We start from the raw sequence: 27,266 nt of genomic DNA, 5'->3' as shown, positions 1-27,266 counted from the left end.
TGCATGGTGACTGACTGCCATGTGTCCTCTGAGCTTCTTTCTTAGCCAGCTCTTTCTGTGCAGTCTACCTCTCCGCAGTGTCTATGGGCTGTTTCCACATTCAGAGTTTTAGTCTTTCCTTGTTGAGAAAATTCAAAACTCAAAAGGAGTTACCGTACCTTTATGTTATGTTTTCCTCACGGCTTGCAGCACAAAACTGGGTACCCAGTGGCAATTCGTGTTTACTGATGATTAGTGGGGCCTCCCTAACCCCCAAGCCCAGGTAAGGTGGCCTCTGAGCCTCAGCTGCCTGGGTGGTCAAGGTCCACGACTCCTTCCAGATTCTGCAGGATCCTCAGGGCGTCGGCCTTCACCATCCCCTTTGGTGCCTGCCCCCAGGTGAGCTGCCTGGCTGTGCAGAACGCTGACCCAGACATAAAGTCCAGCAAACAAACAATCAACTCGCACAAAGCATGGGAGAACCTGTAGGGCTTTGTGACAATCACAGGAGGTCATGCCTCATGTTGATCAGTGGCCAATTGGGCCTCCATCCCTTCCTTCCTTTCTCTTTATTTCCTACCCCACTTCCTGTCAAAAGCAACCCCCAGGATCCCACCCCCATCTCCTTGCACTTTCTCTGCAAAGCACCTACCTGCCTCTTTTTCTCACTGTCCTGGACCTGAAATATCACTGTTTTTAGGGCACTCCTGTGACCCCAGCAGCAAACCAGAAGTTATTTTCTCATAGAGAAAGTTCTCTCCCTCTCTCCTGGGAAATCGGGCATTGCTGTTAGGGAAAACATTTTTCTTTTGTTTTGTTTGTAACCTTGTTGCATTGAACTATATGCTTTTGTCAGGGGTGGTCCCTTTTGGGGCTTGTCCTTCCTCATCCCTCTTATTGGGCACCCTGACCACAGCACCTTGCTGTCCCCTGTCCCATCCTCAGGGTTTCGTCCAGGTGCATTTCCAAAGGAGGCTGGCTCTGGACTCCCCAGAACCTTGGGCTTTATTCGAGCACTTTCCCCACAGTACCCTTTTCCTTCCCGAGGGGGTTAAGATTCAGCAAATGGGAGACGGCACACATGGCAGTGGGTTACTGAGCTTAATTTATTAAGTCAACATCACCATCACTCCTTGGTGGCTGCTAGCATGACGACGCAGAGGCGGTCAGGGCGTGCTCTCCTGACTACTTAAGCAGTGTTCTCCGTCAGCTAACGTCATCTGCTCTCCCTTGCCCAGACTTCCACCACTTAGCTCCACTAGCTCTCCACATACCCTTTCCGCGTGTCTGTGCGGGCCAGTAGGAGCTAGATCCATGGAAAATACTGCCAACACCTTTAAACCAGTAGTATCTTGGGGCCCCTGGGTGGCTAGTGGTTGAGCATCTGCCTCTGGCTCACGTCATGATCCCTGGGCCCTGGGATCGAGTCCTGCATCGGGCTTCACATCACTTCCCAATTATGTAGATCAAGAAATTCAGATCAAGAGATGCCTGGCTGGCTCAGTGATTGAGCATCTGCCTTTGGCTCAGGTCGTGATCCGGGGTCCTGGGATTGAGTCCCCCATTGGGCTCAATGATCAGTGCTTCTCCCTCAGGGAGCCTGCTTCTCCCTCTGCCTGTGTCTCTGCCTCTCTCTCTGTCTCTCATGAATAAATAAATAAAATCCTTTTAAAAAATAAAATAAAAAATAAACCAGTCGTATCTTACCGTACCTGCCTGTAAGACAAGCCCATTCACATTCGTCTAATGAGACAACAGTAATGACTGTGTATTTGCTCTTATTTCTCTGCCCTCCCGGGCCCAACGAGTACCCAAACATCACAACCTTGGCAAGATTTTTCCTCTTTACATTTTTCTGGTGCGAATAGCCTGGAGGGCCCTATTCAAACCTAAACAACCCCTGACCCCTGCCCTGAAAATCACACAAAAACAAAAACCAAGAGGGTGCTGCCAATGATTCTCATTTCTGAGGGATAATTTCTAGTTTTCAAAAAGAGGTTTAATAGCTACCAGATTAAAAAAAATATCTAACATGATTTTTAAACGAAAATGTTTTTTAAGATTTCATTTATTTGAGAGAGAGAGAGAGAGGGAGGGAGAGGAAGCACAGGCAGGGGGAGGGGCAGAGGAAGAGGGAGAAGCAGGCTCCTCACTGAGCAGGGAGCCCAATGTGGGAGTTGATCCCAAGACCCTGAGATCATGACCTGAGCTGAAGGCAGATGCCTACCTGACTGAGCCACCCAGGTGCCCCTAAAATAAGTTTTTAATGAATAACAACTGTGTCACAAGGTGACTGGACTTCAGAAGAGGTCATGTGCGGAACACCAACATGAAGGTGGAAGAGCAAGTCAGATATTAGCTGCTTTTATGTGGGAATATTTGCCCCTGGAAGGTGAGCAAAATAGTTACCACTCAACTATCACACGGCAGAAAAGTAGATGCTTCCACAGCAGCCTTCCTAAGCCACAGACGAAGTCACTTCTAAGATCTCAGATTCCCCGCTTTGCTCCCATGGTCAGAGATGCTCCAGGTCAACCCCCCTAGCCCCACTGGGGCAGGAACTGAAGACGGGGTCGCCCAGCCACCTCTGCAGTATTCTCCTTCCTACAATGGGCATAGGAAGTAATAAGATAGTGTCGCACTCGGCAGGGGAAGGGGATGTGCTGCTGGCTGGGCCACGTCGGGGACACATATACCTGCCTCGTTGTCCAGGCCACACCCTGCCCGTGGATCCTCCTCCTGGGTGGGTGGAGGGGAAGGGGGCTGCTCCTACGGCCGTGTCCCCATGAACCCCAGGCCTGCCAGCAGGCTCCCCTCCTGCTCCTGACCCCAGGGCTGCGGTGGGACCTCTGGGTTTTTGCAGCTTTCTCTCCATCAAGCCCTACCGGACAGCTGTCTTTCTGGGAATTCTCAGGAATTTGGTGTTCTGTGCCTTGACTCCTAACGTTTTTGAGTACAGTAACAGATTTATTTGGCACACGGGCACTTTATAGGATTTTGTGGAACGCTGTTGGGAGAGGCAGTCGCATTTCCCCCCACACAATGACGGAAGTGTCATGGTGTCTTTACGCTACATTGCTCTCGTTCTTAGTGAGTGTGGACTTGCTTGTTCCTGCCATTCTTTTATTTTTAAGGAGTAACATTCTACACACCATTCCGAGATCCTTGAAATTGTAAGGCAAAATGATGGAGGGAAAAGACATCCAATTGTGTTTAAATCCAAGTATTGACCCTGACAGCTCATATTAGCAATTAACGTGGAAGGTGCCATGGCCTCAGGTTTCCTCACTGTTCTGACAGAGGTCTACTTCTTCCGTAAAATAACTCAGATTTATCTTTCTTTTTAAAATAAGTCTCTTGTAAGTTTATTTAAAAATGCACTCTACCTCCATCACAGGGCTGGAACTCACGATCCAGAGACCAAGAGTTGCATGCTGTTCTGAACCAGATGCCCTTGATTTACCTTTCTTGCTATCATCTACTTGTTCTTTTTTTTTTTTTAAGATTTTATTTATTTATTCAATTATTCATATTATTCATTATTTATTCAGAGAGAGGCAGAGACATGGGCAGAGGGAGAAGCAGGCTCCCTGCAGGGAGCCCGATGTGGGACTCGATCCCAGGATCCCAGGATCATGATCCGGGATGAAGGCAGACCCTCAACCATGGAGCCACCCAGGCAACCCCATCTACTTGTTCTTAATCTCCCTCCCAATACCACACTGTATATAGATGGTTCACCTCTTTTGGGGACAATGTGTCAAGGTTTCTTAGTACCTCCTATTTCACAGCTGTGAGAGGTGTCACATCTAGGTTCCTTTGGAGTGTTTACTCTGCACTGAAGAGCTCACAATTACCCAGTGCAACAAGACAGTTGTCCTCGTGTTTGGACACTGTATGAACACAACTGACATCTCCTGGGAGCTGACTCAGAGTAAGCTGGAGGACTCTAAAGCCCCCACTCCCACCCCTACAATATGTACTTATTGTATTATGTTTCTCCCAATTGTGAACTTGCACAGCTTTTATTTTTTATTTTTTTATTTTGTTTAACACAGGAATCTGACCTTACAAGGTATCCCTACTATACCCATGTTGGGTTCATTGCATCCATTCTAGGCTGTCAAATGCTTTGGGATCCTGGCCTCCTTGCAATATTTGAGTCCCCCACCCACCCACCCCACGCTTTGTATAACATTTGAAATGAGATGAGTTTGCCTCAGAGGCCTCACCCAGTCACTGATAAAATATGAAGAGAAAAGGCCAAGGGCTGAGAAGAACCACATTTCTCTAAGAGCCAGGAGATTTCAGAGAGAAAACAAGTCACTGTGGCCAAAAGGACAGAGTGGATACCGTGCACACGCACTATTAGCACCTTTAGTTCCAAGAGCCACTTTTAAAAATATAGAGGAGTGAGCTTTTACTCAGAAACTAGTCTGCCAAAGAGACTGCAGCCCCATAAATGGCATGTCTGGGGTGGCACCATGACACACGGTCAGCAAACCAGGTGAGGGCTGAGTCACTCTGTACACCCCCTGGGAGCCCCGAGTCCCTGCATTCCCCGCAGAACAGCAAGGAGGTCAATGTGGGAAGAGTTGGACCTGGAGACAGCTTCCATGAGGACCACAGCCCTGGAGAAGCCTGGCCTTGACCAGCTTGTGCCCACCCCTCCCACCGCACCCAGAAGACCCAAACTGCTGACCCCACTGCCTTCGACAGGCGACTGCAGATCCTATTCAAATCATCAGTAACCGTCTCACCATCAATCGACTCAGAATGACGTTTTCTCCCGGGCATCTACGTTATAGTTTCTACTACGGAGCTACTATTTATAGTCATCACTGGCAAACTGGAAAAAATAAAACAAGTCATTATGTATCCTCAGACTCTACGTGTTGGACTGGGATAGCCGATGTGTTCTGTGAAATTTTGGAAACGAAGTAAAAATGGAATTTCACTAGCTTAATTCCCTAGACTATTGCAGTCGAGAACTGTTAAGATTTAGAATAACATAAAAGTGACTTCATCCTTAGTCTTTAGACACTCTTAAAAGAACTTCTAATTAATAAAGTGGGTCAGTGACTCAACTATCCACATGAGTGTGTCATACTCAAAAAAAAAAAAAAAAAAAGACCCATGAGGGGCTGATGCCAGACAACTTGGATTTTTCTACTCAAAACAACAACAACAAAAAACACGGAAAACTTAAGCCTAATGAAAAATAGATAATGGGAAGTAATTTAGTAAATTAGTCTCAAATGTAAGAGAAGTCATTGTTATTTCCTTGCCCTCCCTCTTCTGGAAAGTTTCCAAACTTATTATTGCCCAGGGCCAAACCAGAAGAAAAACAAATTATGTGCTGAACTTCCATTTCGGTTTTGCCGTAATTCAGGGAAGAAAAGTCCCCCAAGTGAGTAAAATATGGAATATTTTAATGTCCACTTCGGGAACTTAAATTGTTTTTTTTTTTTCCCCTCTCTCTCTCTCTCTTCTATGAAATCAAGTGCAAGGAAGCAGAAGTTCTGTGTTTGTCACCAATCCTTTATTGAAACTGGTAACCGACACGCTTTATAATAGAACAACAAAAATAATGTTCAATATATACAGCCTTTGCATGGACTATCTGACTATACACAAGGCAGAGTGATAACACGATCTAACTTCCATAATCATTTGTGCACAAAAAGACACCCAGCAGACATGTGGACATTACAGTGGAATGACATCACGGTCCAGTGAAAATTCAGCCTAATACAAAAAACGAACTCGTCTATCGCAAATGACAGCTCTCTCAACGCCCAGAGCTTCTCAGTAGTTAATTCACCCGGAGTCCGAAGCAGAGATTTGGTGTGTGGCTATGAGTCTCTTCAGTGAGACCACCTCTGTGGATAAGTTTGCTATGCCCTGCTTCAGAAACAAATTCTCCGGGTCAGACACTTTGTAGCCACTGTCTTGCATTTCCACAACTCCCGTTTTGAAGCTGTTCTGGGTTTTGCCATGAAGTTCTTTTTGGTGCCAGTGTTCTGATTTGAGAGACCAATCTTGAATGTTGGTCACCTGCACTGAGAAAGGGGTGAGGGAAGAATGTACCATCCCGGGGCCCGGGTGCTTCTCGAGTTCGAAATGTCTCTTAGGCGCCCCGTCGACAGGCGAGGACGGTTTCTGCGTGGCGTCGAACTCGTGGTCGAAGGCCTCCACCTTGATCTGCATGGCTTTGGCTTTTATGCGAAGCTTGTGCGGCAAGGCCGAGGAGTTCGCTTCTGGAACCTTAACCACGGTGGCGTGGACGCGCTGAAGCTCCACGGGCGAGTGGATGGGGCCCTTGGGCACCTGCTGCTCATCCTCGCCGTCCGAGGACTTGCCCACGGCACCGTCGTCCGTCTCCGAGGTCCGGGGGGAGTTGCTGGAGGAGCGGGCCACCTGCAGCAGAGGGGGAGAGTGCGAGTAGCCGGGGAAGGCGGTCCCCATGAGGTTCTGGTACACGGAGGCCCGGTAGGTGCCCCGCTCGTCGCCAGGCTCCCTCGCGTAGCTCTCCAGTTCCACCGGCTCCTGCTTGATGGCCTGGAACTTGCCCTCGGGGCTCCCGCAGCCACCCCGCGCTGCCCCGTCCTGAGAATGTTCCAGCGAGGACACTTCGGAGACGTCAGACAGGGAGGCCTGCGGGGAGTGCTTGATGACCGAAATGCAGCCGCTTGTCACCATCGAGGGCTCATGCTCATCCACGAAGGGGCTGGCGCTGGCTTTGGACGCCTGGTAGTCTTGGAAGTACACGGCCGTGGAGTGACTGAGTTTCTGAATCTCTTGGGTGTAGGCCGTAGAGCTAATTAAACCAAACTTTAATTTTAGGGACAGCAGCTCGGCTTTCAGAGTAGCATTTTCTTCTCCCAAGGCGATCAGCTTGTTCTCCAAAACCAGGTCATTCAGCCGACGCTTCTCCCGGGACCTCTTGGCAGCTTCGTTATTTTTCCGCCTCTTTTCCCAATACATGGCATCCTTCTTCTCGTCGGGAATGAACTCCCGTTTCCTCCGACACGCGGAAGACTTGCTTTTCCCCACGCTGCCTTCGTTCAACAGCAGCTCTTCGCCCGCCGTCAGGTCTTCCGAGACCTCGGTGAGTGTGGGGTTGAGCACCATCATCTTGTCCACACCGCTGCCAGCATCCAGGGATGCCTGCTCCTTCTTGATGGTCTGCATTTTCCTCAGCTGCATCAGAATCAGGACGGATGACTCCCCCAGTATTCACAAATGCTTTACAAGCTGCAGCGTGCAAGCCATCAACACGCGTCCTCCCGTCCTGCGGTCCGGAACAAAGCTCTCCGCTCCTCTCACTGAAGGGAGTAGGGGTCGTCCTCCTAGGTTCCCTGCAATACAGGAAAAGAACGTTATCCACCGGCCAAATACCTATTGCCAACTATGCACCAGGAGTGACGCGAAGCACACAGGGCACACAGGTCTGCACAAGATGCAGGCCTTTCCTTCAAAGAGGCTGCCATCTGGAAAAGGAGATGGGGCCCACATGCCTATGCTGTCAGGCGGAGAGGACAGCTCTCCAGCGAGACCCTCAGCAGAGTGCTGCGTGGCCCATGGCAGTGGCAGCAAAAACGCAGGTGCCCAGGGAGAAACAAGAGGAAGGCTGTTCCAGGAGCAGAAATGGGGGAGGAGGGCATGAGGAGACGGGACATCCCAGGAAGGAAATGATGGATTGCCTCTGGGTGGTTAAGTTTTTATTTCTTTTTAAAAGATTTTATTTATTCATGAGAGACACAGAGAGAGGCAGAGACACAGGCAGAGGGAGAAGCAGGCTCCCTGCGGAGAGCCCCATATGGACTCGATCCCAGGACTCTGGGATCACGCCCTGAGCCAAAGGCTCACCCACTGAGCCACCCAGGAGTCCCTGGTTGGTTAAGTTTTTAAACGGCACTTGCATATTGCGGTGCTTCTGAATAATCTTAGATGAATTTACATCACTACGAAGCAAACAAGCTCACCCCTTCCAAGGAACTTCCCCAGGTAAACGCTCACACCCGAGCACAAATTCTCAAGTACTTGGAATAGAGTATCACTGGTGCTAAATCTGTTATTTTCACCAAAAATGAAAATAAAAGCCACACCAATGACTTGAGTTGTAGTTGTCTGGATTGACCCTTGCGTGGCCACGAACCTGTCCATCACACCCCCAACCACATTCTGGCAGGTGGCCCAGCACACCTGGACGAATGAGACTCCCCTCAATAAAGCTGTCTCTTCTGACGCATCATTCTTTTTTCTGGTTCCTTCAAATTGATTTCTCCAACATCTACTTAAGATTGAAGCACCTAACATGCTTTTCTTTCTTTCTTTTTCCTTTTCTTTTCTTTTCTTTCTTTCTTTCTTTCTTTCTTTCTTTCTTTCTTTCTCTCTTTCTTTCTTCTTTCTTTTTTTTTTTTTTTTTTGTCCTGAAAAGTCTGCCTCAATAGATTTCATTTATACAGCAGTTTGGGACTAAAATAGTTACTACTACTACTACTACTAATAATAATTACATAAAATAAACAGTTACTATTCAAAGGGACTTTAAAAAAATTTTTTTTTTTAGGTACAGTGCATTCTTGAAACAAAATTATTTTAAACCGAGAGAATGTAATTATGGAAAGAATTTCTTTCCATTTTACTAATTAGTCTCAAACAAAATATTTTTAAAAAATCCTCTAAAATAGAACCAACAGCTAGCTTCCTTTTTCACCGATGAGATATTTATAATCTGAATTTGGCTTGACAGGAGGTAATAAACCCATATTAGATTCCAATGACAATCTTTGTGTGGTGGTTTTGGGATCCAACTGTATTTCTAGACAGGGTTTCTCTGCCTGATTTCCCAGTAGGTAATACTTTCCTACAGGAGACCCCGTTCCTTCACTGCTATTTGCATATGGTACTCTCTCCTGCCACATTAAAAAGATTTAATGTTTTTGTTTTACGTCACTCCCTTTCTTGTGCATAGTTTTGTAATGACTAATGAAATGAAGTTTAATTTTATCATCTGGAAAAGCCTGCCAGCTTCTTGCGCCTTTTCCAGAAAGAACAGAAGAAATGATGTAATAATTTCAGGATCATAAAGAATAAGGTTTAATGCCACATTTTTGTCCATCAAGCTGGGCCAACAGGGAAACAGTCAGTTGCAATGTAGCGAACCCCACGATTAATAATAACCAAGACTCTGCTTGTTTTTGATAACACAGCGCTGAGGCAAGGAGTCTGCATGGCAGGCAGCGATGATGGTGTCAAAAGATCTTCCTAGTGATGACTTAGCGCAACAACACTGCTTTCTATAGTTCTACTCAGGTTCCGTCTTCTGACGTGAAAACCCATTCTTCCTCTACATGTTCATCAGGCTCTTCCCTATTACTGAAGATTTCTGTTCCCCAGCTCGGTCAAGTCCCCACCACTAAAGTTAACTGAGTGCTGAGGCAAAGCCAAACTTCCAGCAGCAGATGGGACAACTGCACTGATCTTTTCTGGAGATCTTTTGATCTTTTTTGATCTTTTTTTGCACCTATTCTTCAAACCTCCACTGGATCCTCGGGCACTACTGTTCTTTTTTTAAACATCATATAGTTCCTTGAACACTATCATTCTGGATATATTTTCCACTGGAGACTCACTCTCTCCCCTGCATTTTAAAATGTATCCCTTCTTGGGACACCTGGGTGGCTCCGTGGTTGAGCGTCTGCCTTCAGCTCAGGGTGTGATTCCGGGGTCCTGGGATTGCGTCCCACATTCGGCTCCCCGCAGGAAGTCTGCTTCCCCCTCTGCCTATGTCTTTGCCTTTCTCTCTGTGTCTCTCATGAGTAAAGAAATAAAAAAATCTTAAAAAAAAAAAACCCTCCTTTTTTTAAAAAAAATTCACATTCCTTCTACATCTGCTTCCCCAGTGAGTCTTCCCAGTTAATGCTTTTGAAATGCCCCGCCATTCTGCCTTCGTTACTCTTCCTAAACTTTTGCTCATTTCATATTTCTTACCCATTTTCATCATTTCAAATCTACCAAGGGGGTTGGGCCTTTGCAGCCTCCTGTCCAAAGGCTGCATGTGCCAGGAGCCGGGGAGAGCGGGGCAGGCAACCCTCACCACACCGCATTAAGGACACCACCCCATGTCCACTTACTAAAAGTATCCCCCTTGGCTTAGCACCTCTTTGACCCCTCTCTTCTTGCCGTCTAAGCACTCTGTGTCCACTCTGTCATCTCTAGAACTTCGTCAGTACGTCCAAAACCTACAAGAATTGTTCGTTCCTTTTAATCATCTTGCTGTGTGAATTTTACTACATGTATTAGAATCTGGGACTCTTCCTTCATCTGCAAATATTAATTGTCTCTCTGACTCATCGGCAAATCACTACACCTACTATCTCAGAGGATCTTCTGTAATATTTTTTATCAAATAATCTTGCAGCGTTGGAAAAAAGTTTATCATGCGCTTGAGATCATGCAGAGAGAGGTGCCGATTTTTTACACCGTATCTTTCTACAGGTTTGTTTCCTATGACCAACTAGTCTGCAGTTGTTTTCAGGGTGCAAAGTATTGTCTCTTGTGTCTGAGCAACAAACTGAACAGAGAGGTGTCCAATATTGGATTGACAGTCCCTCCTTTGCCTCAGCTAAGAGAGTTTTGTAAATGAAACACTTTCTGATAGTATTTTTTAAGCCGAATATTATCATGCAAATTCTAAGCAAGACATTTGAAATGCTTGTTAACAGAGAGCTGCTCTCATTCATGAATTGATTTGTTCAACACATACGGAGCGCCTACTGTGGACCAGGCACAGAGCCAGATGTGGGGGCGGGGGGGAAACCAAACCCAAGAGTCAAGGAGCTCCTAGTCTTCTGCAGGAGGCAGAGTGAAGAACCAGGGCCAAGGGAGGCACGCACAACGGGGGGCGCCCTCTACATGGGGACCTCGTGCACACGGCACATCCTCCCCAGCCCCACTGCTTGTTTGTGGGGGTGGTGACAACAACACAAGCAATCCTAACAGGTGCCATTAACTGAACACTTACTACACAGGAGACACCGGGAGCCCAGCCTCTCATGGGCTTGTTCCCCTCACCGTACTGGTTTTCAAAACAGAAAAGGCTCAGAGAAGTTCAGTGCCCGGCCCAGTGCCGCACAGCTGGTCAAGCAGCAGAGCTCAGACCTCAACCCACATCCTAGTCTCATTCCCCTACCAGGACCCAGTCTGACACCTGCACGGGGTTGTTCTGGTGCGCGTCCAGTTCCGTTTCTGGATCACCCACATTTCTGAGTAATACGCACCAGCTTACTAACGTACTTTGGGACACGAGTAGATGCTGCCAGAACTTCCTTAAGACGACAAAGGTGCCACCTGGAGCTTCTCTCCAGCCTCTCTGGAGTTGTTTGGTCGATACTCCTGAGAGTATCTAATGAGCTGAGAAAACTTTCCGAAGGTTCATCTCTGCTAAAATTTTAATCTCCTGGCAATTGTATATGCTAAAATAGGAGAAAAGAAAAACTGTAGCCAGGGGCATTGTCACCTCTGATTTTCTTGTACAAAACCAAAATGTGCCCATTTTCAACATGGAGGGGAGGAGGGTAGTTGAGACACAGAGAGACTGAGTGACTTTCCCAAGATCACACAGCACTGGAGGGCAGAGGTGGGCCTTCGAATCTATCTGCCTCTCAACAGGAACTTACAGGGAGTGCTAAGGTGGTTTATGAGCCATCTAACGCATCGACGTTTATGCTCAACTAGTGACTTTATTTCAAACTCCAGTGTTCTCCCTTGGGATTGATGCCCATGTTACCTCTGTGTCATGCAGGCGGGTCACCACCAGCACTGTGCTGCAGGCACCCCTTCGATTTCCTTTTTCGAGTAACTGTTACTTAACTGCCAGTTCTGTGACGCTGGCCGGTTCGGCACGTCCAGCCTCATCAGCACACCCATTAGATAATAGGGCTTGCTTCACGAGGACACGAATAAAAAGAGAAACCGAAGAGCAGGAGGCAGGGCCTTCCAGCCGGTGGCCTCCCATCCGTCCTGCGGGCCTGCCGTCTCTAATGAACGCTGCTTCCTAGCCTATCATGCTATTTCCACAGGCGGGAGTTGTGTTTTGCAAACTCCGAGCTGTATGTAATGTCTGTTGCCATCAGATGACCTAAGCACCGTCTTTAATTAAGATCAAAATTTGGTTCAAAAAAATTCTCCAAAAGAGTAAAAGTTCACAACATGAAGTGTCCACCAAATTTTCCCTCGAGGAGCGACGTCATTGCTGACGCTTACACAGACGGCCCTTCACCTGCCCCAGAGCCTCTTTCGCAAGAACCATGGATGGCAATTCAAACTTTTATGAAACGAGAAGGCTTTTGTTTCAAGCCTCTAAAATCCTTCCCATAGTTTAGACATTATTCTACTACGAGAAAAGTTTGTTATTAATGCTCTCTTGAAAGGGGAAGTCTTACTGCAAATAGATGTATCACATATTTTGATTTAAAAATTCTGTCTATACAAAATGAAATACTATCTGATATACGCTATTTTTAGAAGCGCCTTTTTATAAATAGAACTATCTCATTGTCCTCCACTTGCTGGATGTGCCATTTATTCCCTCAGAGGCATAGTATAGATACCATTAAAGAAAAAAAAATTTTTTTACGTGAAATTGTAAGCTATCTCTCCACGAAGCAGACAGCTACTTGTTTTCGAGATAACGTGTGACTTCGGTGAAAAGTTAATAAATAAAGTTCATCAATTCACAGCTCCTTAAGCTATTAAAACTAGCAAAATGTTAACCTACGCTTCTTGTGGTAGATTAACAGTCGATGACATAACTGTTTCAACAGAATGCTTTTACTTCTTTTCATGGATAGGAATAAAATACAATACTTAAAAGCAGAGATAAAACAGGGAAAGGATACACATGTGCAGTCTAGGGGGGAGTGGGGAGTGAAAAAAACTTGGAGTATTGAAGTTGCAAGGGAGATTTCTAATCAGGCTGAAAAATAAAAGGCTTTTATTTTTTAAAGTCATCTCTACACCCAACGTGGGGCTTGAACTCATGACCCCAAGATCAAGAGTCGCATGCTCTATGGGCTGAGCCAGCCAGGCATTCCAATGGCTTTTTAAATTAATGTTAAATTTTAACATTGTTAGGCCTCTCTAATTGGCATTGAAGTGCCTCCCGTTCAATAATATGAACCCTAGTGCTAGAGAGAAATGTGTATGCGATCTAGATACGAACACAAAGTGACGCTCACGCTTTGCCAAAATCTGTCCTATCATAGAAATGAATTAACCTACTTTTCCTATTTGGGCACGTTTGTAAATAAATGTGTTAAAACCCGATGAGAGTTTATGCTATGTGAAAATATTTCGAGTTTCTTGCTCTCTCATCCTCCACGAAGGGCCACTTAAAAATAAGACTGAACCTTAACAAATAGGATAACGCTGCATTTTATGATGGCACTGACATAACTTAAGGAATTGAAGTACAGAGCAGTACAGCTTGACACTCTTTTATACAAGAGGCCAGTGTCTGCAACCTACAGCACACAATGGAAATACTCCGAAGACCATGCGGGAAGCGCATAGATGCTAACTCACACAAAGACTGCATGACTGCAGAATCAAAGACAAAACACACCCTCGCTGAAGGGGGACAGGGATGGGGTGGGTGTGGAATAACAGTAAAGCATTTTTTTTTAAAGATCTTCATTTATTTATTCATTCATGAGAGACAGAGACAGAGAGAGAGAGGCAGAGACACTGGCAGAGGGAGAAGCAGGCTCCATGCAGGGAGTCCAACGTGGGACTCAATCCCAGGACTCCAGGATCACGCCCTGGGCTGAGAGCAGTGCTAAACCACTGAGCCACCAGGGCTGCCAGTATTTTTAAAATGCCAGCATTTTTAAAAAGCTGCAGTCACTACAAAATGGGGACCGCTGTTTTCCTTGAAACCTCGGAAGACAGTGGATCAGAGTGACAACTAATCTGAAATCCTAAGAGACACCAACAAGTCACCAAGTAACTCTGTTACAGGAAATTCTGCCAAGGGTTTGCACCAGCAGAGCGCACCCTGAGGAATGGTGGCAGGAACAGTGTAGGTGCAGGGCTGGGGGTGAAGGGGACGGGGAGGGCAGGGCACAGAAAGTTCTTGAATATTTGCAAGTACACTGAAGAACCCCTCCAGTCCTCCTCAGCTTGACTTTTTGTATTTCTAATTTTTAATTTCACTTTCTTGCCCAGCGAGCAGTTGATTACAAATGTCATTTACTTTACTATGGGCCTTATGAATATGATGGGTTTTGGCTTTTTTTTTCTGTTTTGTTTTCATCTCTACTTGAAGGCTATTGAATTGTCCCCTTAAGATCCTTGGAGAGTTAATTGATAAAAAGACACCATGTTCTGATAACTAAAAGGCTTATAATACAAAGATCATTCTGATTCCAACGAAAATGAGCCTCAAGCCCAGATTATTACCAATGGCATTTAGAAAATCCCCACTAAACTTTCTTATCATAAAAACAAGCTTAAGTTCTCTAATTAAAACCGTATGAGAAATGGTGGTTTTTTTAAGTTTTTTTTTTTTTAACTACAGGAAAGTTATTTGCAAAGAAATTTGAGACGTAATTGGGGGTAGCAGTAATACAAATTCATTTTGAAACCAAAAAACTGTTATGTAATGTCTGTGATCAAAGGTCAATGTCTTTCGACATTCTCAATGAGTCCGATCTGGATAAAAATCAACTCAAATACAATTTAGGAAAATAACAGGATATCAAACAATGTGTTAATGCTGTGAAACATTGGCACACCTCACAAAACCCAGAAATGCATATTAAAGGAGCTTCAATTGCATTGTTTCTGTCATATTTTGAATCGAATCCCAAGTGTGCTCTCATTCCCTCAATACAAATTAAAAATAAACAACTCCTCACAGCATCAGTGCCATCTGGATTACAATGGAAAAATGAAGTATGTGTGATTTTAGCTCGGGTAAAAATAAAGCCGAGGCAAGATGACTGGCACCTTTTCCATTCCATGCCGCAATCACATTCACGTCGTGGAGCTGACTCCGGACCAAGGCAAGGTCAACTAGAAATATCCACTCTACGGGTGAGTCAGGCAGTTGCTCAACACGGGAAAGCGCTCTAACAAAGGGTTTTTAATTTTCAGGTGGTTGCATCACACTGATGTTATAATTGCACTTCGCAAAGATAAGCCTTTAACACAGAAAAGGAAATTGTTTCAAAGACTACAGTGAGCTAGCACTCACACTCTGGGGAAGGAGACGGATGGGGGTGGGGTGGGTGTTACTAGCACAGTGTTCACCCCCCACTTCTCCTTTTCAGGCAGGTGGTCTGGGCTGCTAATCCATCTCTCCATACCTGCACTCCCTCACCTATAAAATAAGGACGGTGATAGAACACAGTGCCAGGCACAAGCAGGGTAAGGAAGGGGCTAAGAAGCACTAGCTCTTAATTTCATTTCTGAAGAATGAGCAGCATCAAGGCAAGGAGGATGATGAGTTCCAGGGCTTTTGAGCCTCTCACGATTCTTAGAGAAGTACGGCCCTGTGCCGAAGGTGGAAGGGTCACCCAGCTGAAGCCTCGTGTAATCAAAAGAACTGACCATCAGCAGATTCACGGACATAGCCTTACTTTTCAACCAGGCAGCCCGTACAGGCTCCTCTCTCCGTGGCTCATCTGTGGGGTCTAAGGAGCCTTGGCAGGTCTCGGGCCATGGATGTATCAATGTGGATGGATCAGGCCAAGGAAAACTGGCACAGAGAGGTCAAAGGAACTGGAAAAAGCCAGGCTGTGTGGCACTTGTTACATCATTCTAGCCACCACCGTCTCACCTCTCTGTGTTCCTTCTAACACTTCCCCAAAACATTAACTCAGTGATTTGGGAGGTTCTGCAATACCGTCAAGAATTCACTTCAAACTTAAATCACCACTGAACGCCATGGCACACAGTTTTGGGGGTGGGAGGAAGGAATCATTATCAGAACAAAAATGTATCCTGAGAAGGATCTTTCATTATAGGCTTAACTCAAACTTCAGTCCTTACTATTACTGGACAGACATGTAGGCAGAGAAAAATGAAGGTGAATACATTAAAAAAAAAAAAAAATCTGGCTCCTGGTGAATGACATGCAAACGGTTTACTGAACTCCTCACAACTACCCAGCCAGACGGGTCAAATTCTCTCAGTTTACCCTGGACACCAGTGGGGATCACAACAGCTCCTGGGAAAGGACCCAGCCCTTCTGAGCCTGCACTCCTGGCACTGGGCCAAAGCTGGTCCCTAACTACTGACAGTGGCCTGGAGCTGAAGAGAGAAACCGATTTAGGGGCACGGAGGTGGGATGTGACCCCACAGAAACCAGCTCTTCAACAAAGCCGACTGCCGGAGAACACCTGTGATGTCGCCCTGAATGCTGCGAACCAGTTGCTGAGCACACTCTCAGAAGTCTTTATGCCAGGATGAAAGTGCTGTAGCCTTACAGTAGGACGGCGGCGTCTCCGTGGGCGTTTTGATTTTTGTTTTATTTTGAACTCGGGGGATTCAAGTTCTTCCTACCCTAGCCTTTGACCGCATGAAGTAAAGGTCCAAAAAAAAGAAAAAAAGAAAAAGAAAATCCAAAAGAAAAACCAAAAAACAAACAACAAAAAAATACATCCAGTGGACCAGCACACCGTGGAGCTGGAGCCCAGCCGGGGCGCTCCTCTCCCTCACCATCACCATCACCATCAATGCCGGAGCGCCCCCACCCCCAACGTCTGCGGTCTGTTGACATTTGGAGGCTTTCTCGGTCCTTCTCACTTCACGAACCCAGAAGCGCCTGGCTCCGAAACAGAACGGAGCCTCCAGGAACAAAGGTGTCCGCGGCGCGCCGCAGCTCACCGGGCCCACGGCGGGAGGCAGGCCGCTGGAGCTGCCCCAGCCCCGCTGCCCCCCGCGCGCCTCGCCCCGGGCGCCCCGCGCTCCTCCCCGGCCCCGCGAACCCCGCGCGCAGCCGCTCCGCCCGGCCCAGTCCCTCTGCGCCCCCCGCGCGGCGCCTCGCCGGGACCCGCCCCCGCCGGGTGGGCGGCGCAGCGGGGCCTCGGCGCTGCCAGGACCCCCTCGCCAGAACAAAGGAATGTGGGGAGGGGGCGAGGACGCGCGCAGGCCGCCGAGCGGCTCCGGCCCGAGCGCAGCCCGGGGCGCTCCCGGGGCCCCGACCCGAGGCCCCCCCTGCGCCGCCCCCCCCCCCCCGGGCCCCTGCCGCCGCCCCCCGGGGGCCCGCGGGCGGGAGGGGCGCGCCCCTGGAGATCGCGATCGGAAGGTGGCGCTACGTGTTCCCCAGCAGGCCCGGGGCTCCCTGCCCAATCTCCAAAGTAGGACGAGGTCTGACACGGGGGTAGGGGGGTGGGGGGTGGAGGGAGCAATATTAGCTTGTTGGAAAGCAACTGCAATTATTTGGGGGAATATAATTTGCTCCAGGGATGAATGTCTATAAAATGACCTCCCTCCCCCACCCCCCCAAAAAAAAAACCCCAAGCCCTCCTCTTTATTTAAATGTTACATCAGGAAAAAAAAAATCTGACATATACACACCGTCATATACATATATTCACACATAATTACATTACCTAAGAATGCCGGAAGGAATTTAAAAACTCGGCACATTAAATATTCATACATCCTCACAGGGATAAAAAAACTAGGGTATCTAGACAAAAACGCAATCCACTAACCTATATCTGTTTCCCATAAATCATATCTGGTCTGGATGGGGGGAGGAAAAATACCCACGATGTGAAATAAATACTTGTGACCTCATTCCCTGTTGTTATTTACAAAAGCCGAGACCAGAAGATGACACTTGGCCATCCCCTGCTGTTCTCAGGGAACACAGCACTTTTCCTAAAGTGTCCTTTATAGAGATAAATGGGAGTCAGCATCCAGCAAATCACCGGGCTCTGCGAAATGCCTTCCTAAAAATACAATCTTATCAAAGGTCTCCGAAGGCGTGGAGTTAAAACTACAGCAAATGGCCTTGAACTTGTATTTGCACAGAGCCCTGGAGAAAACACCAGAAATAGCGCTGCGAGGCCACAATTGTTAAAATGTGATAGGGCTAAATTTAGAAGAACGCACATTTCATTTAGGGCAAGAAGACACACATTCGGCAGCGTGAGCTAACTCAATGCTTTACCCAGTTGTCTACTTTCCTGTTTAAAATATCCCTTTAAAAAAAAAAAAAGAAAGAAAGAAAGAAAAAGAAACTGTTACAGTGACATTTTAAAGGCTGAGATTGTCCTACTTTCTTTGTAGCAAGATTATAAAATCACGTAATTAGCTCCCGCTTCCTATGCTGACTGCCAGCACATTCGGCAGTTACATAATGCAACATTTCCAGGAAACTATTATGTGATCTGTCTTGTCGTGTCTGAAAAAGCAGTGACAATAAGGTGAGGGAAGGGGCTGGGGGAATGGAGCGCTTGGAAATCGAGAAGGTATAGATAGGGAGGTCAACCACAATGGTTCGTCCCAGGTTTAAAAACAAGAGCTCGGGACACCTCAGGGGCGAGCCCCGGGAGTCCCCAGGATCAGAATCCAAGCCCAGGAATCCTTCACGTTCCGTAGGAGCGTTTTAGAAAAAGATGCATTTTTTTAAAAATGTATTTTATTTTATTTTATTGGGGACCTAGCAGAGATGCAGATGACGATGCGATCGCCGACGCTGCGCGAACATTTCCAAGCCGTGGCACACGTCCGCGCACATCCCCACATCTGCCCGGAACCCTCGCCGCCCCTTCGCGGTGGACGGATTATGCAATCGGCGCAAGGACAAATCCCCACAACCTTCCCGGGCGCTGGCAACGCGCGCTGACGACAGGCGCGGTGGAAGACGCCCGTGCACGGACGCAGCCCCCGACACCAACACGCCGCGCGCGCATTCCCCGAGTGCCGTCACGGCTCGCGCTCCCGACGCGGAGACCCAGACTGGCCCACGGACTCGGCCCCCTCCGCTCCCGCGAGCCTCCGCCCCCGCCGCCAGCCCCGCGGAGCGGACGAGGAAGGAGGCAGCGCTGCCCTTCCCGCTCGAGGTGGCTCGGCCTCCCCCGGCGCGCTCCTCCACCAAAACATCAATTTTCCTGAAATCAGGAGACATTATGCAACAGCGGCGGGGGGAGGGCGGGCGGCGGGGGAGCGCGAGCCAGCCCGGACTACGTGCCGGCGCCAGGGCGCTGCAATCAAAGCAGCCACCTTAAGGTGGCGAGTCCCCTCCTGACAAGGCAGCAAAAGTTTATGTAATGAATGCCCCGCGCACACTCGCCGCCGCCGCCCGCCCCGCGCGCAGCCCGCCCCGCGCCCCGCGCCCCGCGCCCCGCACCCCGCGCCCCGCCGGCCGCGCGCCCCCGGCAGCGGGCGGGGAGCGGGGCGCGGGGCGCGGGGCGCGGGGAGCCGGGCCGGGCCGGGCCGGCGGTGGGCGGAGCGCTTACCGTGTTCCTGCTCTCGGGACGGCGAGCCGGGCGGCGGGAGGGCGGGAGGGCGGGAGGGCGCGCGGGCGGCCGGGCACCGGGGCCCCGAGCGCGCGGGGCTCGGGCTGGGCCTCCGGGGCGGCGGCGGCGGCGGCGGCGAGGGCGGCGGCGAGGGCGCGGCGCGGGAGGCGGGCGGCGGGCGGCGGGCGGCGGGCGGCGGGCGGCGCGCCGGGTCCGCGGGCGCCGTGGCCGCGCCGGGAGATGTGTGTTAGTAGGTCAGTTCCGAGCGCCGCGCTACGTCGCCGCCCGCCAGCCTCGCCGTGACGGGCGGCCCGGGCCCCAATCGCCGCGCCCGCACCCGCCCCCGGCCCGCCGCCAATGGCCGCGGCCGGCGGGGGCGGGCTCTCCGCGGCCCCGCCCCCGGCCCGCCCCTCCTCCGCCCCCTGCGCTCCCCTCCCCGCCCCCTCCGCTCCCCTCCGCTCCCCTCCCCTCCCCGCCCCTCCCCGCCCCTCCCCACGCCCGCTCCGCCCCCCTCCGCGCCGCGCCGCCGCCCGCCCGCCCGCCCGCCTCCCTCCGCGGCCGCCGCCCCGCGCCCCGCGCCCCGCGCCCCGCGCCCCGCGCCCGGCTCCGGGGGTGCGCAGCGGCCGGGCCCGCGGGCGGGCGGGGGGCGGCGGAGGGGCCCGAGCCCCCGGCCGGCTCTCCCAGCGCCGCCCCCCCCGCGGCCGCCGCGCGCACTCCCGGAGGCGCTTTGTGTGTCCCCGAGCACGCAGCGGCGCGGCTACCTGTTGCCCACCGAGGACCCGGGCGTGGCGCGGACCCCGGCGGGGGCCCCTCCTCCTCGGGGCGGGCGCGGGCAGGCGCGAGGGGGGCGCTGGCGAGCCGCCCGCGGGGGGGGGGGAGCGGCTGCGGCCGAGCCCCGCGGGGCTGCGTAGGCGGCGGTGACCAGGCCCTCGCGCGTCTCCCCGGGGAGCGCGGCGGCCCGCGGCGGGCAGAGAACGCGCCGCACACAGACACCGCCCCCTGCACAATTAGGGCGCGGATGACGGAGGCGAGGTGGTTGCGTAAGCCGGCCGGGGCCGAGAGGTGGCCGCCGCGGTGCGCCCGGCCCGAGGCTCCTGCGCGCGCTCCTGGCGCCCGGCCCGGCCCGGCCCGCGGGTGTCCCCCCGCCCGGAGCCCGCGGCCCTCTGCCCGGCGTCGGACGCGGCCGGCTGCCCCTGCACCCCCGGGCTGCGTGAGACGCGCAAAGAGGTGGGAGCCACGGCCGCTCGCGGCGCGATCCTCGGGCATCCTCGGGCGTCGCGCGCCGGGCCGGGAGGCACGTGGCGCACACACGGCGCAGCCTGGGGAATGAAAGCGGGCGGGGGGGGGCACGGTCCTGACGGTGACCAGGGACCGCGACCCCTGCCTTCTGTGCCTTTCCAGCCTTTCCCCTAAGACAATTCTATTTTTTTGGGGGGGGGGAAGAAAAATTTGAACCCAACCCCAAAGTGACCCCCCACCTACCATCCCCGGTGCCCACCATCAACAGAAAAATCTGCTTGCTCCGTCTGTCTCATTTCTCTCATCCCCGTTCTCATGTGACGCAGTAATAAGCGCCCAAAGGGTGATGTTTCAGGATGCTTATCCCTTGTCACTTGGTTGTTGGGAAGCCTCACCCTCCAAGCTGTTCTTCAAGGACAGTGCTGTGGTTCAGAACACGCACTTGTTCACAGTTCATCCGGTAGAGGGTGGATTTACCAACAAGGCCCTGACCATTGAGACATGCCATACGGCTTTTAATTTCTTCCCCCCAAATTAACGTCTCAGGCGCTCACCAACTCAAGAAGTTGTCTTCTGTCTATGGCTATTGAGTCTGTCCCTGCTATTAAGACGTTTATTCGAGGAGTTGACTCTGTTGATGAAAACGCGTCTGATTTTGGCTTGTGATTTCCACTTCTCTCTCGGTTTTTAGGATTGTGTTTTTTTTTTTTTTTTCAAGCCCTTAGAATGCCCACTGTAGTTTGAAAACCTCCTTTAGGTGAAATTAAAACGATATCCATGAGTCGGTTACCTTTTCAGGGTTAGAAATGCAGCGAGTTCCCCAGAAATCCAAAGCCACTCTACAGAGCTCCCCTACCCCACACCTACAATGAGTTCTCCAGAATTTTGTGCTTTTCGAATGATTTTATAGAATTCCAAAGCTATTGTAGAATGAGTAGTGAATGACTTTCTAGAAAGACAACTTAAAGTTGAAAAAACAAGTAGATAACATGGTTGGAGGCACCCCAGACAATGATGGTAGTGGTTGGGGCAGGGAGTGGGGAGTGGGATTCTCTGAACTCGGAAACTGAGGTTTTCAAAATTCTTTATGCCGAATTTTGAAACCTGATGCTCTTTTTCTTACTTTGGTGGTGGTGGGGGGGGGGTCCTAGATTGTGCCTGTATCATATTTCTGCATTTTTTTTTTTTTTTTTTTTTTTTTTGCCATCCTACTTGGAAATCGGTTGAAGGGTAAGAGATGTCTGTGATACCAACTTAGAAAGTAACTCTTTAGCTCCTCCTGGTGATTGGGAAACCACTGAGCAATACAGTGAACGATCTGTCCCCATTACCCAAGAGGTGTTGTGTCCGGTAGGATATGCTAGAACATTCACAGAATAGGCAAGCACTTGCAGATTAACACAAGTCAATGGAGCATGAAGCTTGAGACATTGGAAACAAATTAGTCAGGGTGGGGAGGCTTCTAGGAAGACATCAGCGTGTGCCTGGCAGTACAGCAGGGCTGTGACCAGGTCCCCAGGAGGAAGAGGAGGAGGAGGAGGAGGAGAAAGGGGGCTCTGGTTGAAATATGAAGTCCAAACTTCCTGACTCTCAGTCCCTGTCAGTGTGTGGGGTGGAGGATGCCAGGGAGGAGGAGGAGGAGGTGAGGACTCTGATCGGAACTACAGGCGGGAGAGAGTCAACCCCACATTCAGCTACATCTGATTACACTCCCAATATCCTTTTTGGTTAAGCAAATATAAGGAGAGCAGAATGACTACAAATGTAGCCTCTCTTTCCTGATTGGGGAGTGCCTTACCACTGTAGGACATTTCAAGCTAGAAGATTCTCCAGAGGCCACCTGTCCCCAGAAGGCTTTCCCTGGGGCCCCGTCAGGCAGAGGTAGCTGCAATTTTGGATGCATGGTGAGAATAGGTTAGTGGCGTTGGGCTGTGGCAGCGAGAGAGCCACACACCATGCTTGGGCTCTCATGGGTTGTTGTAGCAAGAGACAGAATTCCAGGGGCTGAGGCTCCAGTTTTTCAAAAAAGAGTAAACAACAAAAAAAAAAAAAAAATTTTTTTTTTTTTTTTTGTAAGCTATCCTGAGTTTTCAGTGTTGGCAAGCAATTGGTTAAAAAAAGAAAAGACACAGTGGCTTGGCCAGCTGGAGACTGGGCAGGCTGTGCCCCCTGACCAAGAAGCTCTAGAGATGCCCATGGAGAAAGGCCATCGGAGGGTGAAGGGTAGGATCCTGCATGGTCACCCAGCTTGGACAGCTCCACCTTATCTGTTCTAGATATTGGAATCTGTATTTCTTTGTAGGAAACCTTACATCGTTAAAAATCTTTTTGGCCACCACTGGGGCCCCAGAGCTAGCCTTGGGGCTCCCAAGGCCAGGACCACCATCTTCCTACTGTGCTGTGCCTATTGGTGTCCGTTCTGTAAACTTCATGAACACGAGGTAAAACAATTTCTAGGAATTCAAGGTTATAGTTTTGTTTTGTTTTTCAGGTTAGGCTTTAAACAGTGAGCTAGTGTGGCAGCGATTGCCATGGCTTGTCACCCACAGGAGGCCTGCCCGCACCCGTCAGTTTGCAATTTATGCTGGTATTTTGCTTTGACCTAATGAGTCATTGAATGTTTAGGCAGAAACTTCCTGGAATGGGTAGAAAATTTCTTTCTACCTTCTACTTATGTGGACCTTTATTATTCTTTTATGTTTTCTTCTCCTGACTTATTCAATGTATTCTCTTTTTTTTTTCAGCGTGCACGCAGGAGTGGAGGGGGTGGCAGGGAAGTGGGAGCAGAGAGGGAGAAAGAGAGGGAGAGAGGAGAGAGAGCAGGCTCCATGCTCAGCTCAGAGCCCATCACAGGGCTCGATCCCACAACCCTGAGATCATGACCTGAATTGATCAAGAGCTGGATGCTTAACCAACTGAGATACCCAGGTACCCATTATTTGATGCATTCCTAGTTTTTCCTTTGGCCTCTCCCCAACCATCAAATCCTCACCTCCCTCTGGATTCTCTCCTCTACCAAGCTTCCACCTTCCATTCTTGCCCCCTGCCTATCCCAGCCACTGCCTGGACATTGTGAGGGTTTAAAATTTTCACCCTGCCTTCCCCAGCTTCTGCCACAGGGTTCCATCTGCAGGAGTTCCATTAGCATGCTCGGCCTTATTATTCAAAAACCAGTTTTTGTGGGAAATTGGGTAATAGAAGATGGTCAAATAGACTCCCCAAAGAAGCACAGGCTTTAGAGTGTGAGAAGTTGAAATGTTTCATATTAAATGGCTCTTGCTCAAGCTAAGACAGAAATTAGATCTCTACACCGACTACATGATTTCCCCAGACAAAAGCAGCTGATGGCCTGAATACATTTCAAAGCATTTCCAAAAGACCCAGGAAAAGACCAGAAAGGGGTGGTTTTGCAAAAAGAAAAGAAGACGTTACAAGTGCAGCATTACAAAAACTGAACCGGTCTCTAAACTCGGCCCTGCAGATGACACAGGTTTCCATTTAGCATCTGTGTTCCTTCGGATTAAATGGCCCAGGTGAGTTAAGGTGTAAAAAAAAAAAAAAAAGGAAAGTCACAGAAAAGGCAGGTGACAAGCAGGGGGAATACTGGTGAAAAATGGTCAAGACTTGGGAAGCAGCGAGTTGCATTCATTGCAAAACGCTGCATGGTGAGGCAAGCGCTGTGGCAGCAGTTAGCCGGCGACAGGGACACAGCACAGTCACAAGAGTGTGAAATATAAAATTGTGAAATGTGTTCTAACAAAAAAAACATCTTACTAAGAATAAGAGGTGACACATCCTCCCTGCAATGCAGCTCCAGTCACTAAGACAAACCTTATCTAAACACTTCTGTGAAGTCATGCGCAGGGTATCCGCTGGCAAGAGCCACGACTACGACTCAGGAGGCGGGGTTCTCCAGAATTTTCTACCACAGACACCCCAAGGGAATCATTTCATCTCCCCTGAACCTCGGTTCTTCCTCAGAGACCTGGTGGCATCCCTCCTGGGGATGCAGTGGGGTGAGATCTTCAGGACGAGCCACTCGCACCCGGGCCAAAGGGAGAGCTGCACACGGAGCGTTTACGGAGAAGCAGATCCTGGTTAATGCAGGCTCACCCGCCACCCTCACTCTGCCCAATTACAACACGCACAAGAGGAAATTACACCGTGAAATGCACACTGGGGGACATAGAGACCAAGAGTGTCTTCTGGAGGTGTGGTTTGTTTCAGCAAGAGATTCCAATGAATGCCACCAGTTTGGTAAATGCCACCAAGAGGCCCGGAAATTGGGTGCTTGACCACATCTCTGGGCTTCTTAGAAACCGCGCAAAAGTGCTTAAGATTTCTTTGAGCTTCTGTGGGTTATGATCTTCCCAGGCAGGGCACATATGTCTGTAAAGCGTGTCCATGGTGGGGGAGGAGGATGTGGCAGCGGACCCCGCAGGTGGCGGTCCCAGGCAAGTGGGCAGGAGAGAGGCTGGCAGGGAGGGGCAGACGGTGGGGTGTCCACATCCCAGCCTCGCCTCCCACAAGCGGTATGGACTGGACAAGTTAGCGTCCCGAACTTCTCTCTATGTGGGAAATGAGCGGGGATCTAACTAACTAACTGCTTAGGAAAATACCTGACCTGAGATAGTGATGCATGGTAGGTCTTGTGCTTAACCCAATACAACATCAACCTGCACCAGGGAAACGGTATCATTCACCAGAAAAGTGGGTGTGTTCGTGTGTTGCTGTTTGTGTGCACGAGTGTGTATCTCTATTAAGTGATGTAGACAGGGAATTGCATGACCGTGTCAGTCTCCCCTTCAATGCAATTGAGCCAAGGAGTGCTTGCTCCCACCAGAGAGCACTCTAGAGGTGGTGGGGGTGGAAAAAGTTTTGCTGATTCTTCCAGGTTTTGAGCATCACGTACTAGAACATTCCTGGGAAGGTTGGTCCAAGCCCTGCTCCTGCCGTAGATTATGGGTTCACTCCTTCACTCCTTACACTGACGCACATTTACTGACCAGGGGCCCGGGAGTATGCCATGCCACATGCGGATCGCGGTGTGGAACCATCATGCAGAATGCCAGCCCACCCGTGTGCCACAAGACGCGGCTTCCACGGGCGGGCGATGGGAATAACTTCCTGAAAGTGGTGGAGTTTACCAGAATTTTAACATGGGTGGGCATTCCATAGACAAGACCCAATGGAAGAGGACACCCAATGGAAGGATCTGCCACCAAAGACACAAAGGTAGGAGGCTGGTGAGCAGGGGTGGCCCGAGGAGCTTCCAAGCCAGGGGTATGTATGCAAGGTTCTGCAGCCAGAGAACAGGTGGGAAGGCTGGCCAGGCCACAGGACGCTGCACGGCTTTCACACTTTCAGGCAGGGGGGATCGTAGCTGGGGATGGCGACAGGTCTACAAAAGCGACATACTGTTTCAAACATGTTTCTACCCAAAACGTCACACAGGAAGCATCCGTGTGGCAAAGGGATTGAAGGCCCAGACTCCACAGCTTGATGGGGCCCCAGGTCCTGCCCCATTCTGGATGACCCTAGTGAAGTCACCCGAGCCCCTGGCCTACGAGCTCCTGGCACTAGTTAGGACAGAAGGCATACTTCAGACACAGAGACGTGACAAGACAGGGGCCTGCCACGGGGTTCCCGCTCATGTGCTGGCTTTCAGACTGCGGAGCAGTAGAGGCCCCCACGCCTCACTGCTGTCTGGTGGCCTCTGTCCCCGGGAGCCCCTCCTCACTCTGGCTGTGCTCCTGGAGGAAACGGACAACAGACAGTCTGCTCAGAGCTGGGCACCAGAAGGAGCAAGCTGGGAGTGGTGACCCACTTCTTCTGGGACCAGCCCGGAAGGAGGGAAACAGGAGACTGGATTTTCATACAGGTGTGAAGGGCTAAGGTAGTGAAGCATGAAGAGGTGGGGCCACGGAGGATGACACGGTGGTCCCCCAGGAGGCAGGCCTCCCCAGGCTATTGCCAGTGGGCAGGAAGGGGGCAGAGGCACACAGTGTGGCCAGGGGAGCGTGGTCACCTCCAATGACAAGGTGGTGATAGACGTCACAGGTTCTGGAATTTTGAGCCCCCCCACCTCACCCCCTGCCCCTGCCCAGATCCCCAAGACGTTCCTTATTTGCTCCAGGGGAGGAAGCTGAGTGCCTCCTATATGCTGAGTACTGGTGCCACATGCTCCCCAGGGAGGGGGCACCTGAGACTTACACCTCCCCAGAGCTTCCTGAGCTCATCGAGAGATGCGAGGGGGAAATCTTAACTGTACAAGATTGGTTTACTTTCCCAGGGCTGAAAATTCTTGAAAGAGGTCCCAACACCTAGGGCAGGAGGGAACCTGTAAGTGCCAAGGATCCAGCAGGAGGCTTTCTGTGTGCCATCCACAGGCTTCTGCGCCACTCAGGGCTGTGGTCACAGGTACTTCCAGAGCATCTGACGTGCCCATGTAGTTTTGAGGCATTGCACCCTCATGCCATCCTGTTAAGAGGTGAAGGGTGTTGGGACAGGAGTCAGACCCCAGCTGCCCACACTGGAAGCTGAGCTTAGTGCCTCCCGGATGGT

At 50.3% G+C, this 27,266-nt stretch overlaps 1 protein-coding gene across 2 annotated transcripts; it reads right to left on the bottom strand.

Moving 5' to 3' along the window:
* Positions 1 to 5,499: 5,499 nt before the first annotated feature.
* NFIL3 (nuclear factor, interleukin 3 regulated) lies at positions 5,500 to 20,297 on the bottom strand. 2 transcript variants are annotated; one of them, XM_077910084.1, is made up of 2 exons: positions 20,225 to 20,297; positions 5,500 to 7,340 (listed from the first exon to the last, which is right to left on the bottom strand). In XM_077910084.1, the coding sequence occupies exon 2, from the start codon at positions 7,186 to 7,188 to the stop codon at positions 5,800 to 5,802; it is 1,389 nt and encodes a 462-aa protein (XP_077766210.1). In that variant the 5' UTR covers positions 7,189 to 7,340; positions 20,225 to 20,297; the 3' UTR covers positions 5,500 to 5,799. The 2 variants fall into 2 exon arrangements, with proteins under 2 accessions (XP_077766210.1, XP_077766201.1); XM_077910075.1 differs by lacking the exon at positions 20,225 to 20,297 and adding an exon at positions 19,464 to 19,577.
* Positions 20,298 to 27,266: the final 6,969 nt, after the last annotated feature.

Source organism: Canis aureus, chromosome 1, assembly GCF_053574225.1.
Source record: "Canis aureus isolate CA01 chromosome 1, VMU_Caureus_v.1.0, whole genome shotgun sequence".
NCBI lineage: Eukaryota > Metazoa > Chordata > Mammalia > Carnivora > Canidae > Canis > Canis aureus.
Note: the sequence above shows the minus strand (reverse complement) of the source record. Positions and strands in the feature narration are given on the sequence as shown.

Excerpts from the sequence above, each read along its gene's own strand:
- NFIL3 (XM_077910084.1), bottom strand. The coding sequence starts at position 7,188 with ATGCAGCTGAGGAAAATGCAGACCATCAAGAAGGAGCAGGCATCCCTG.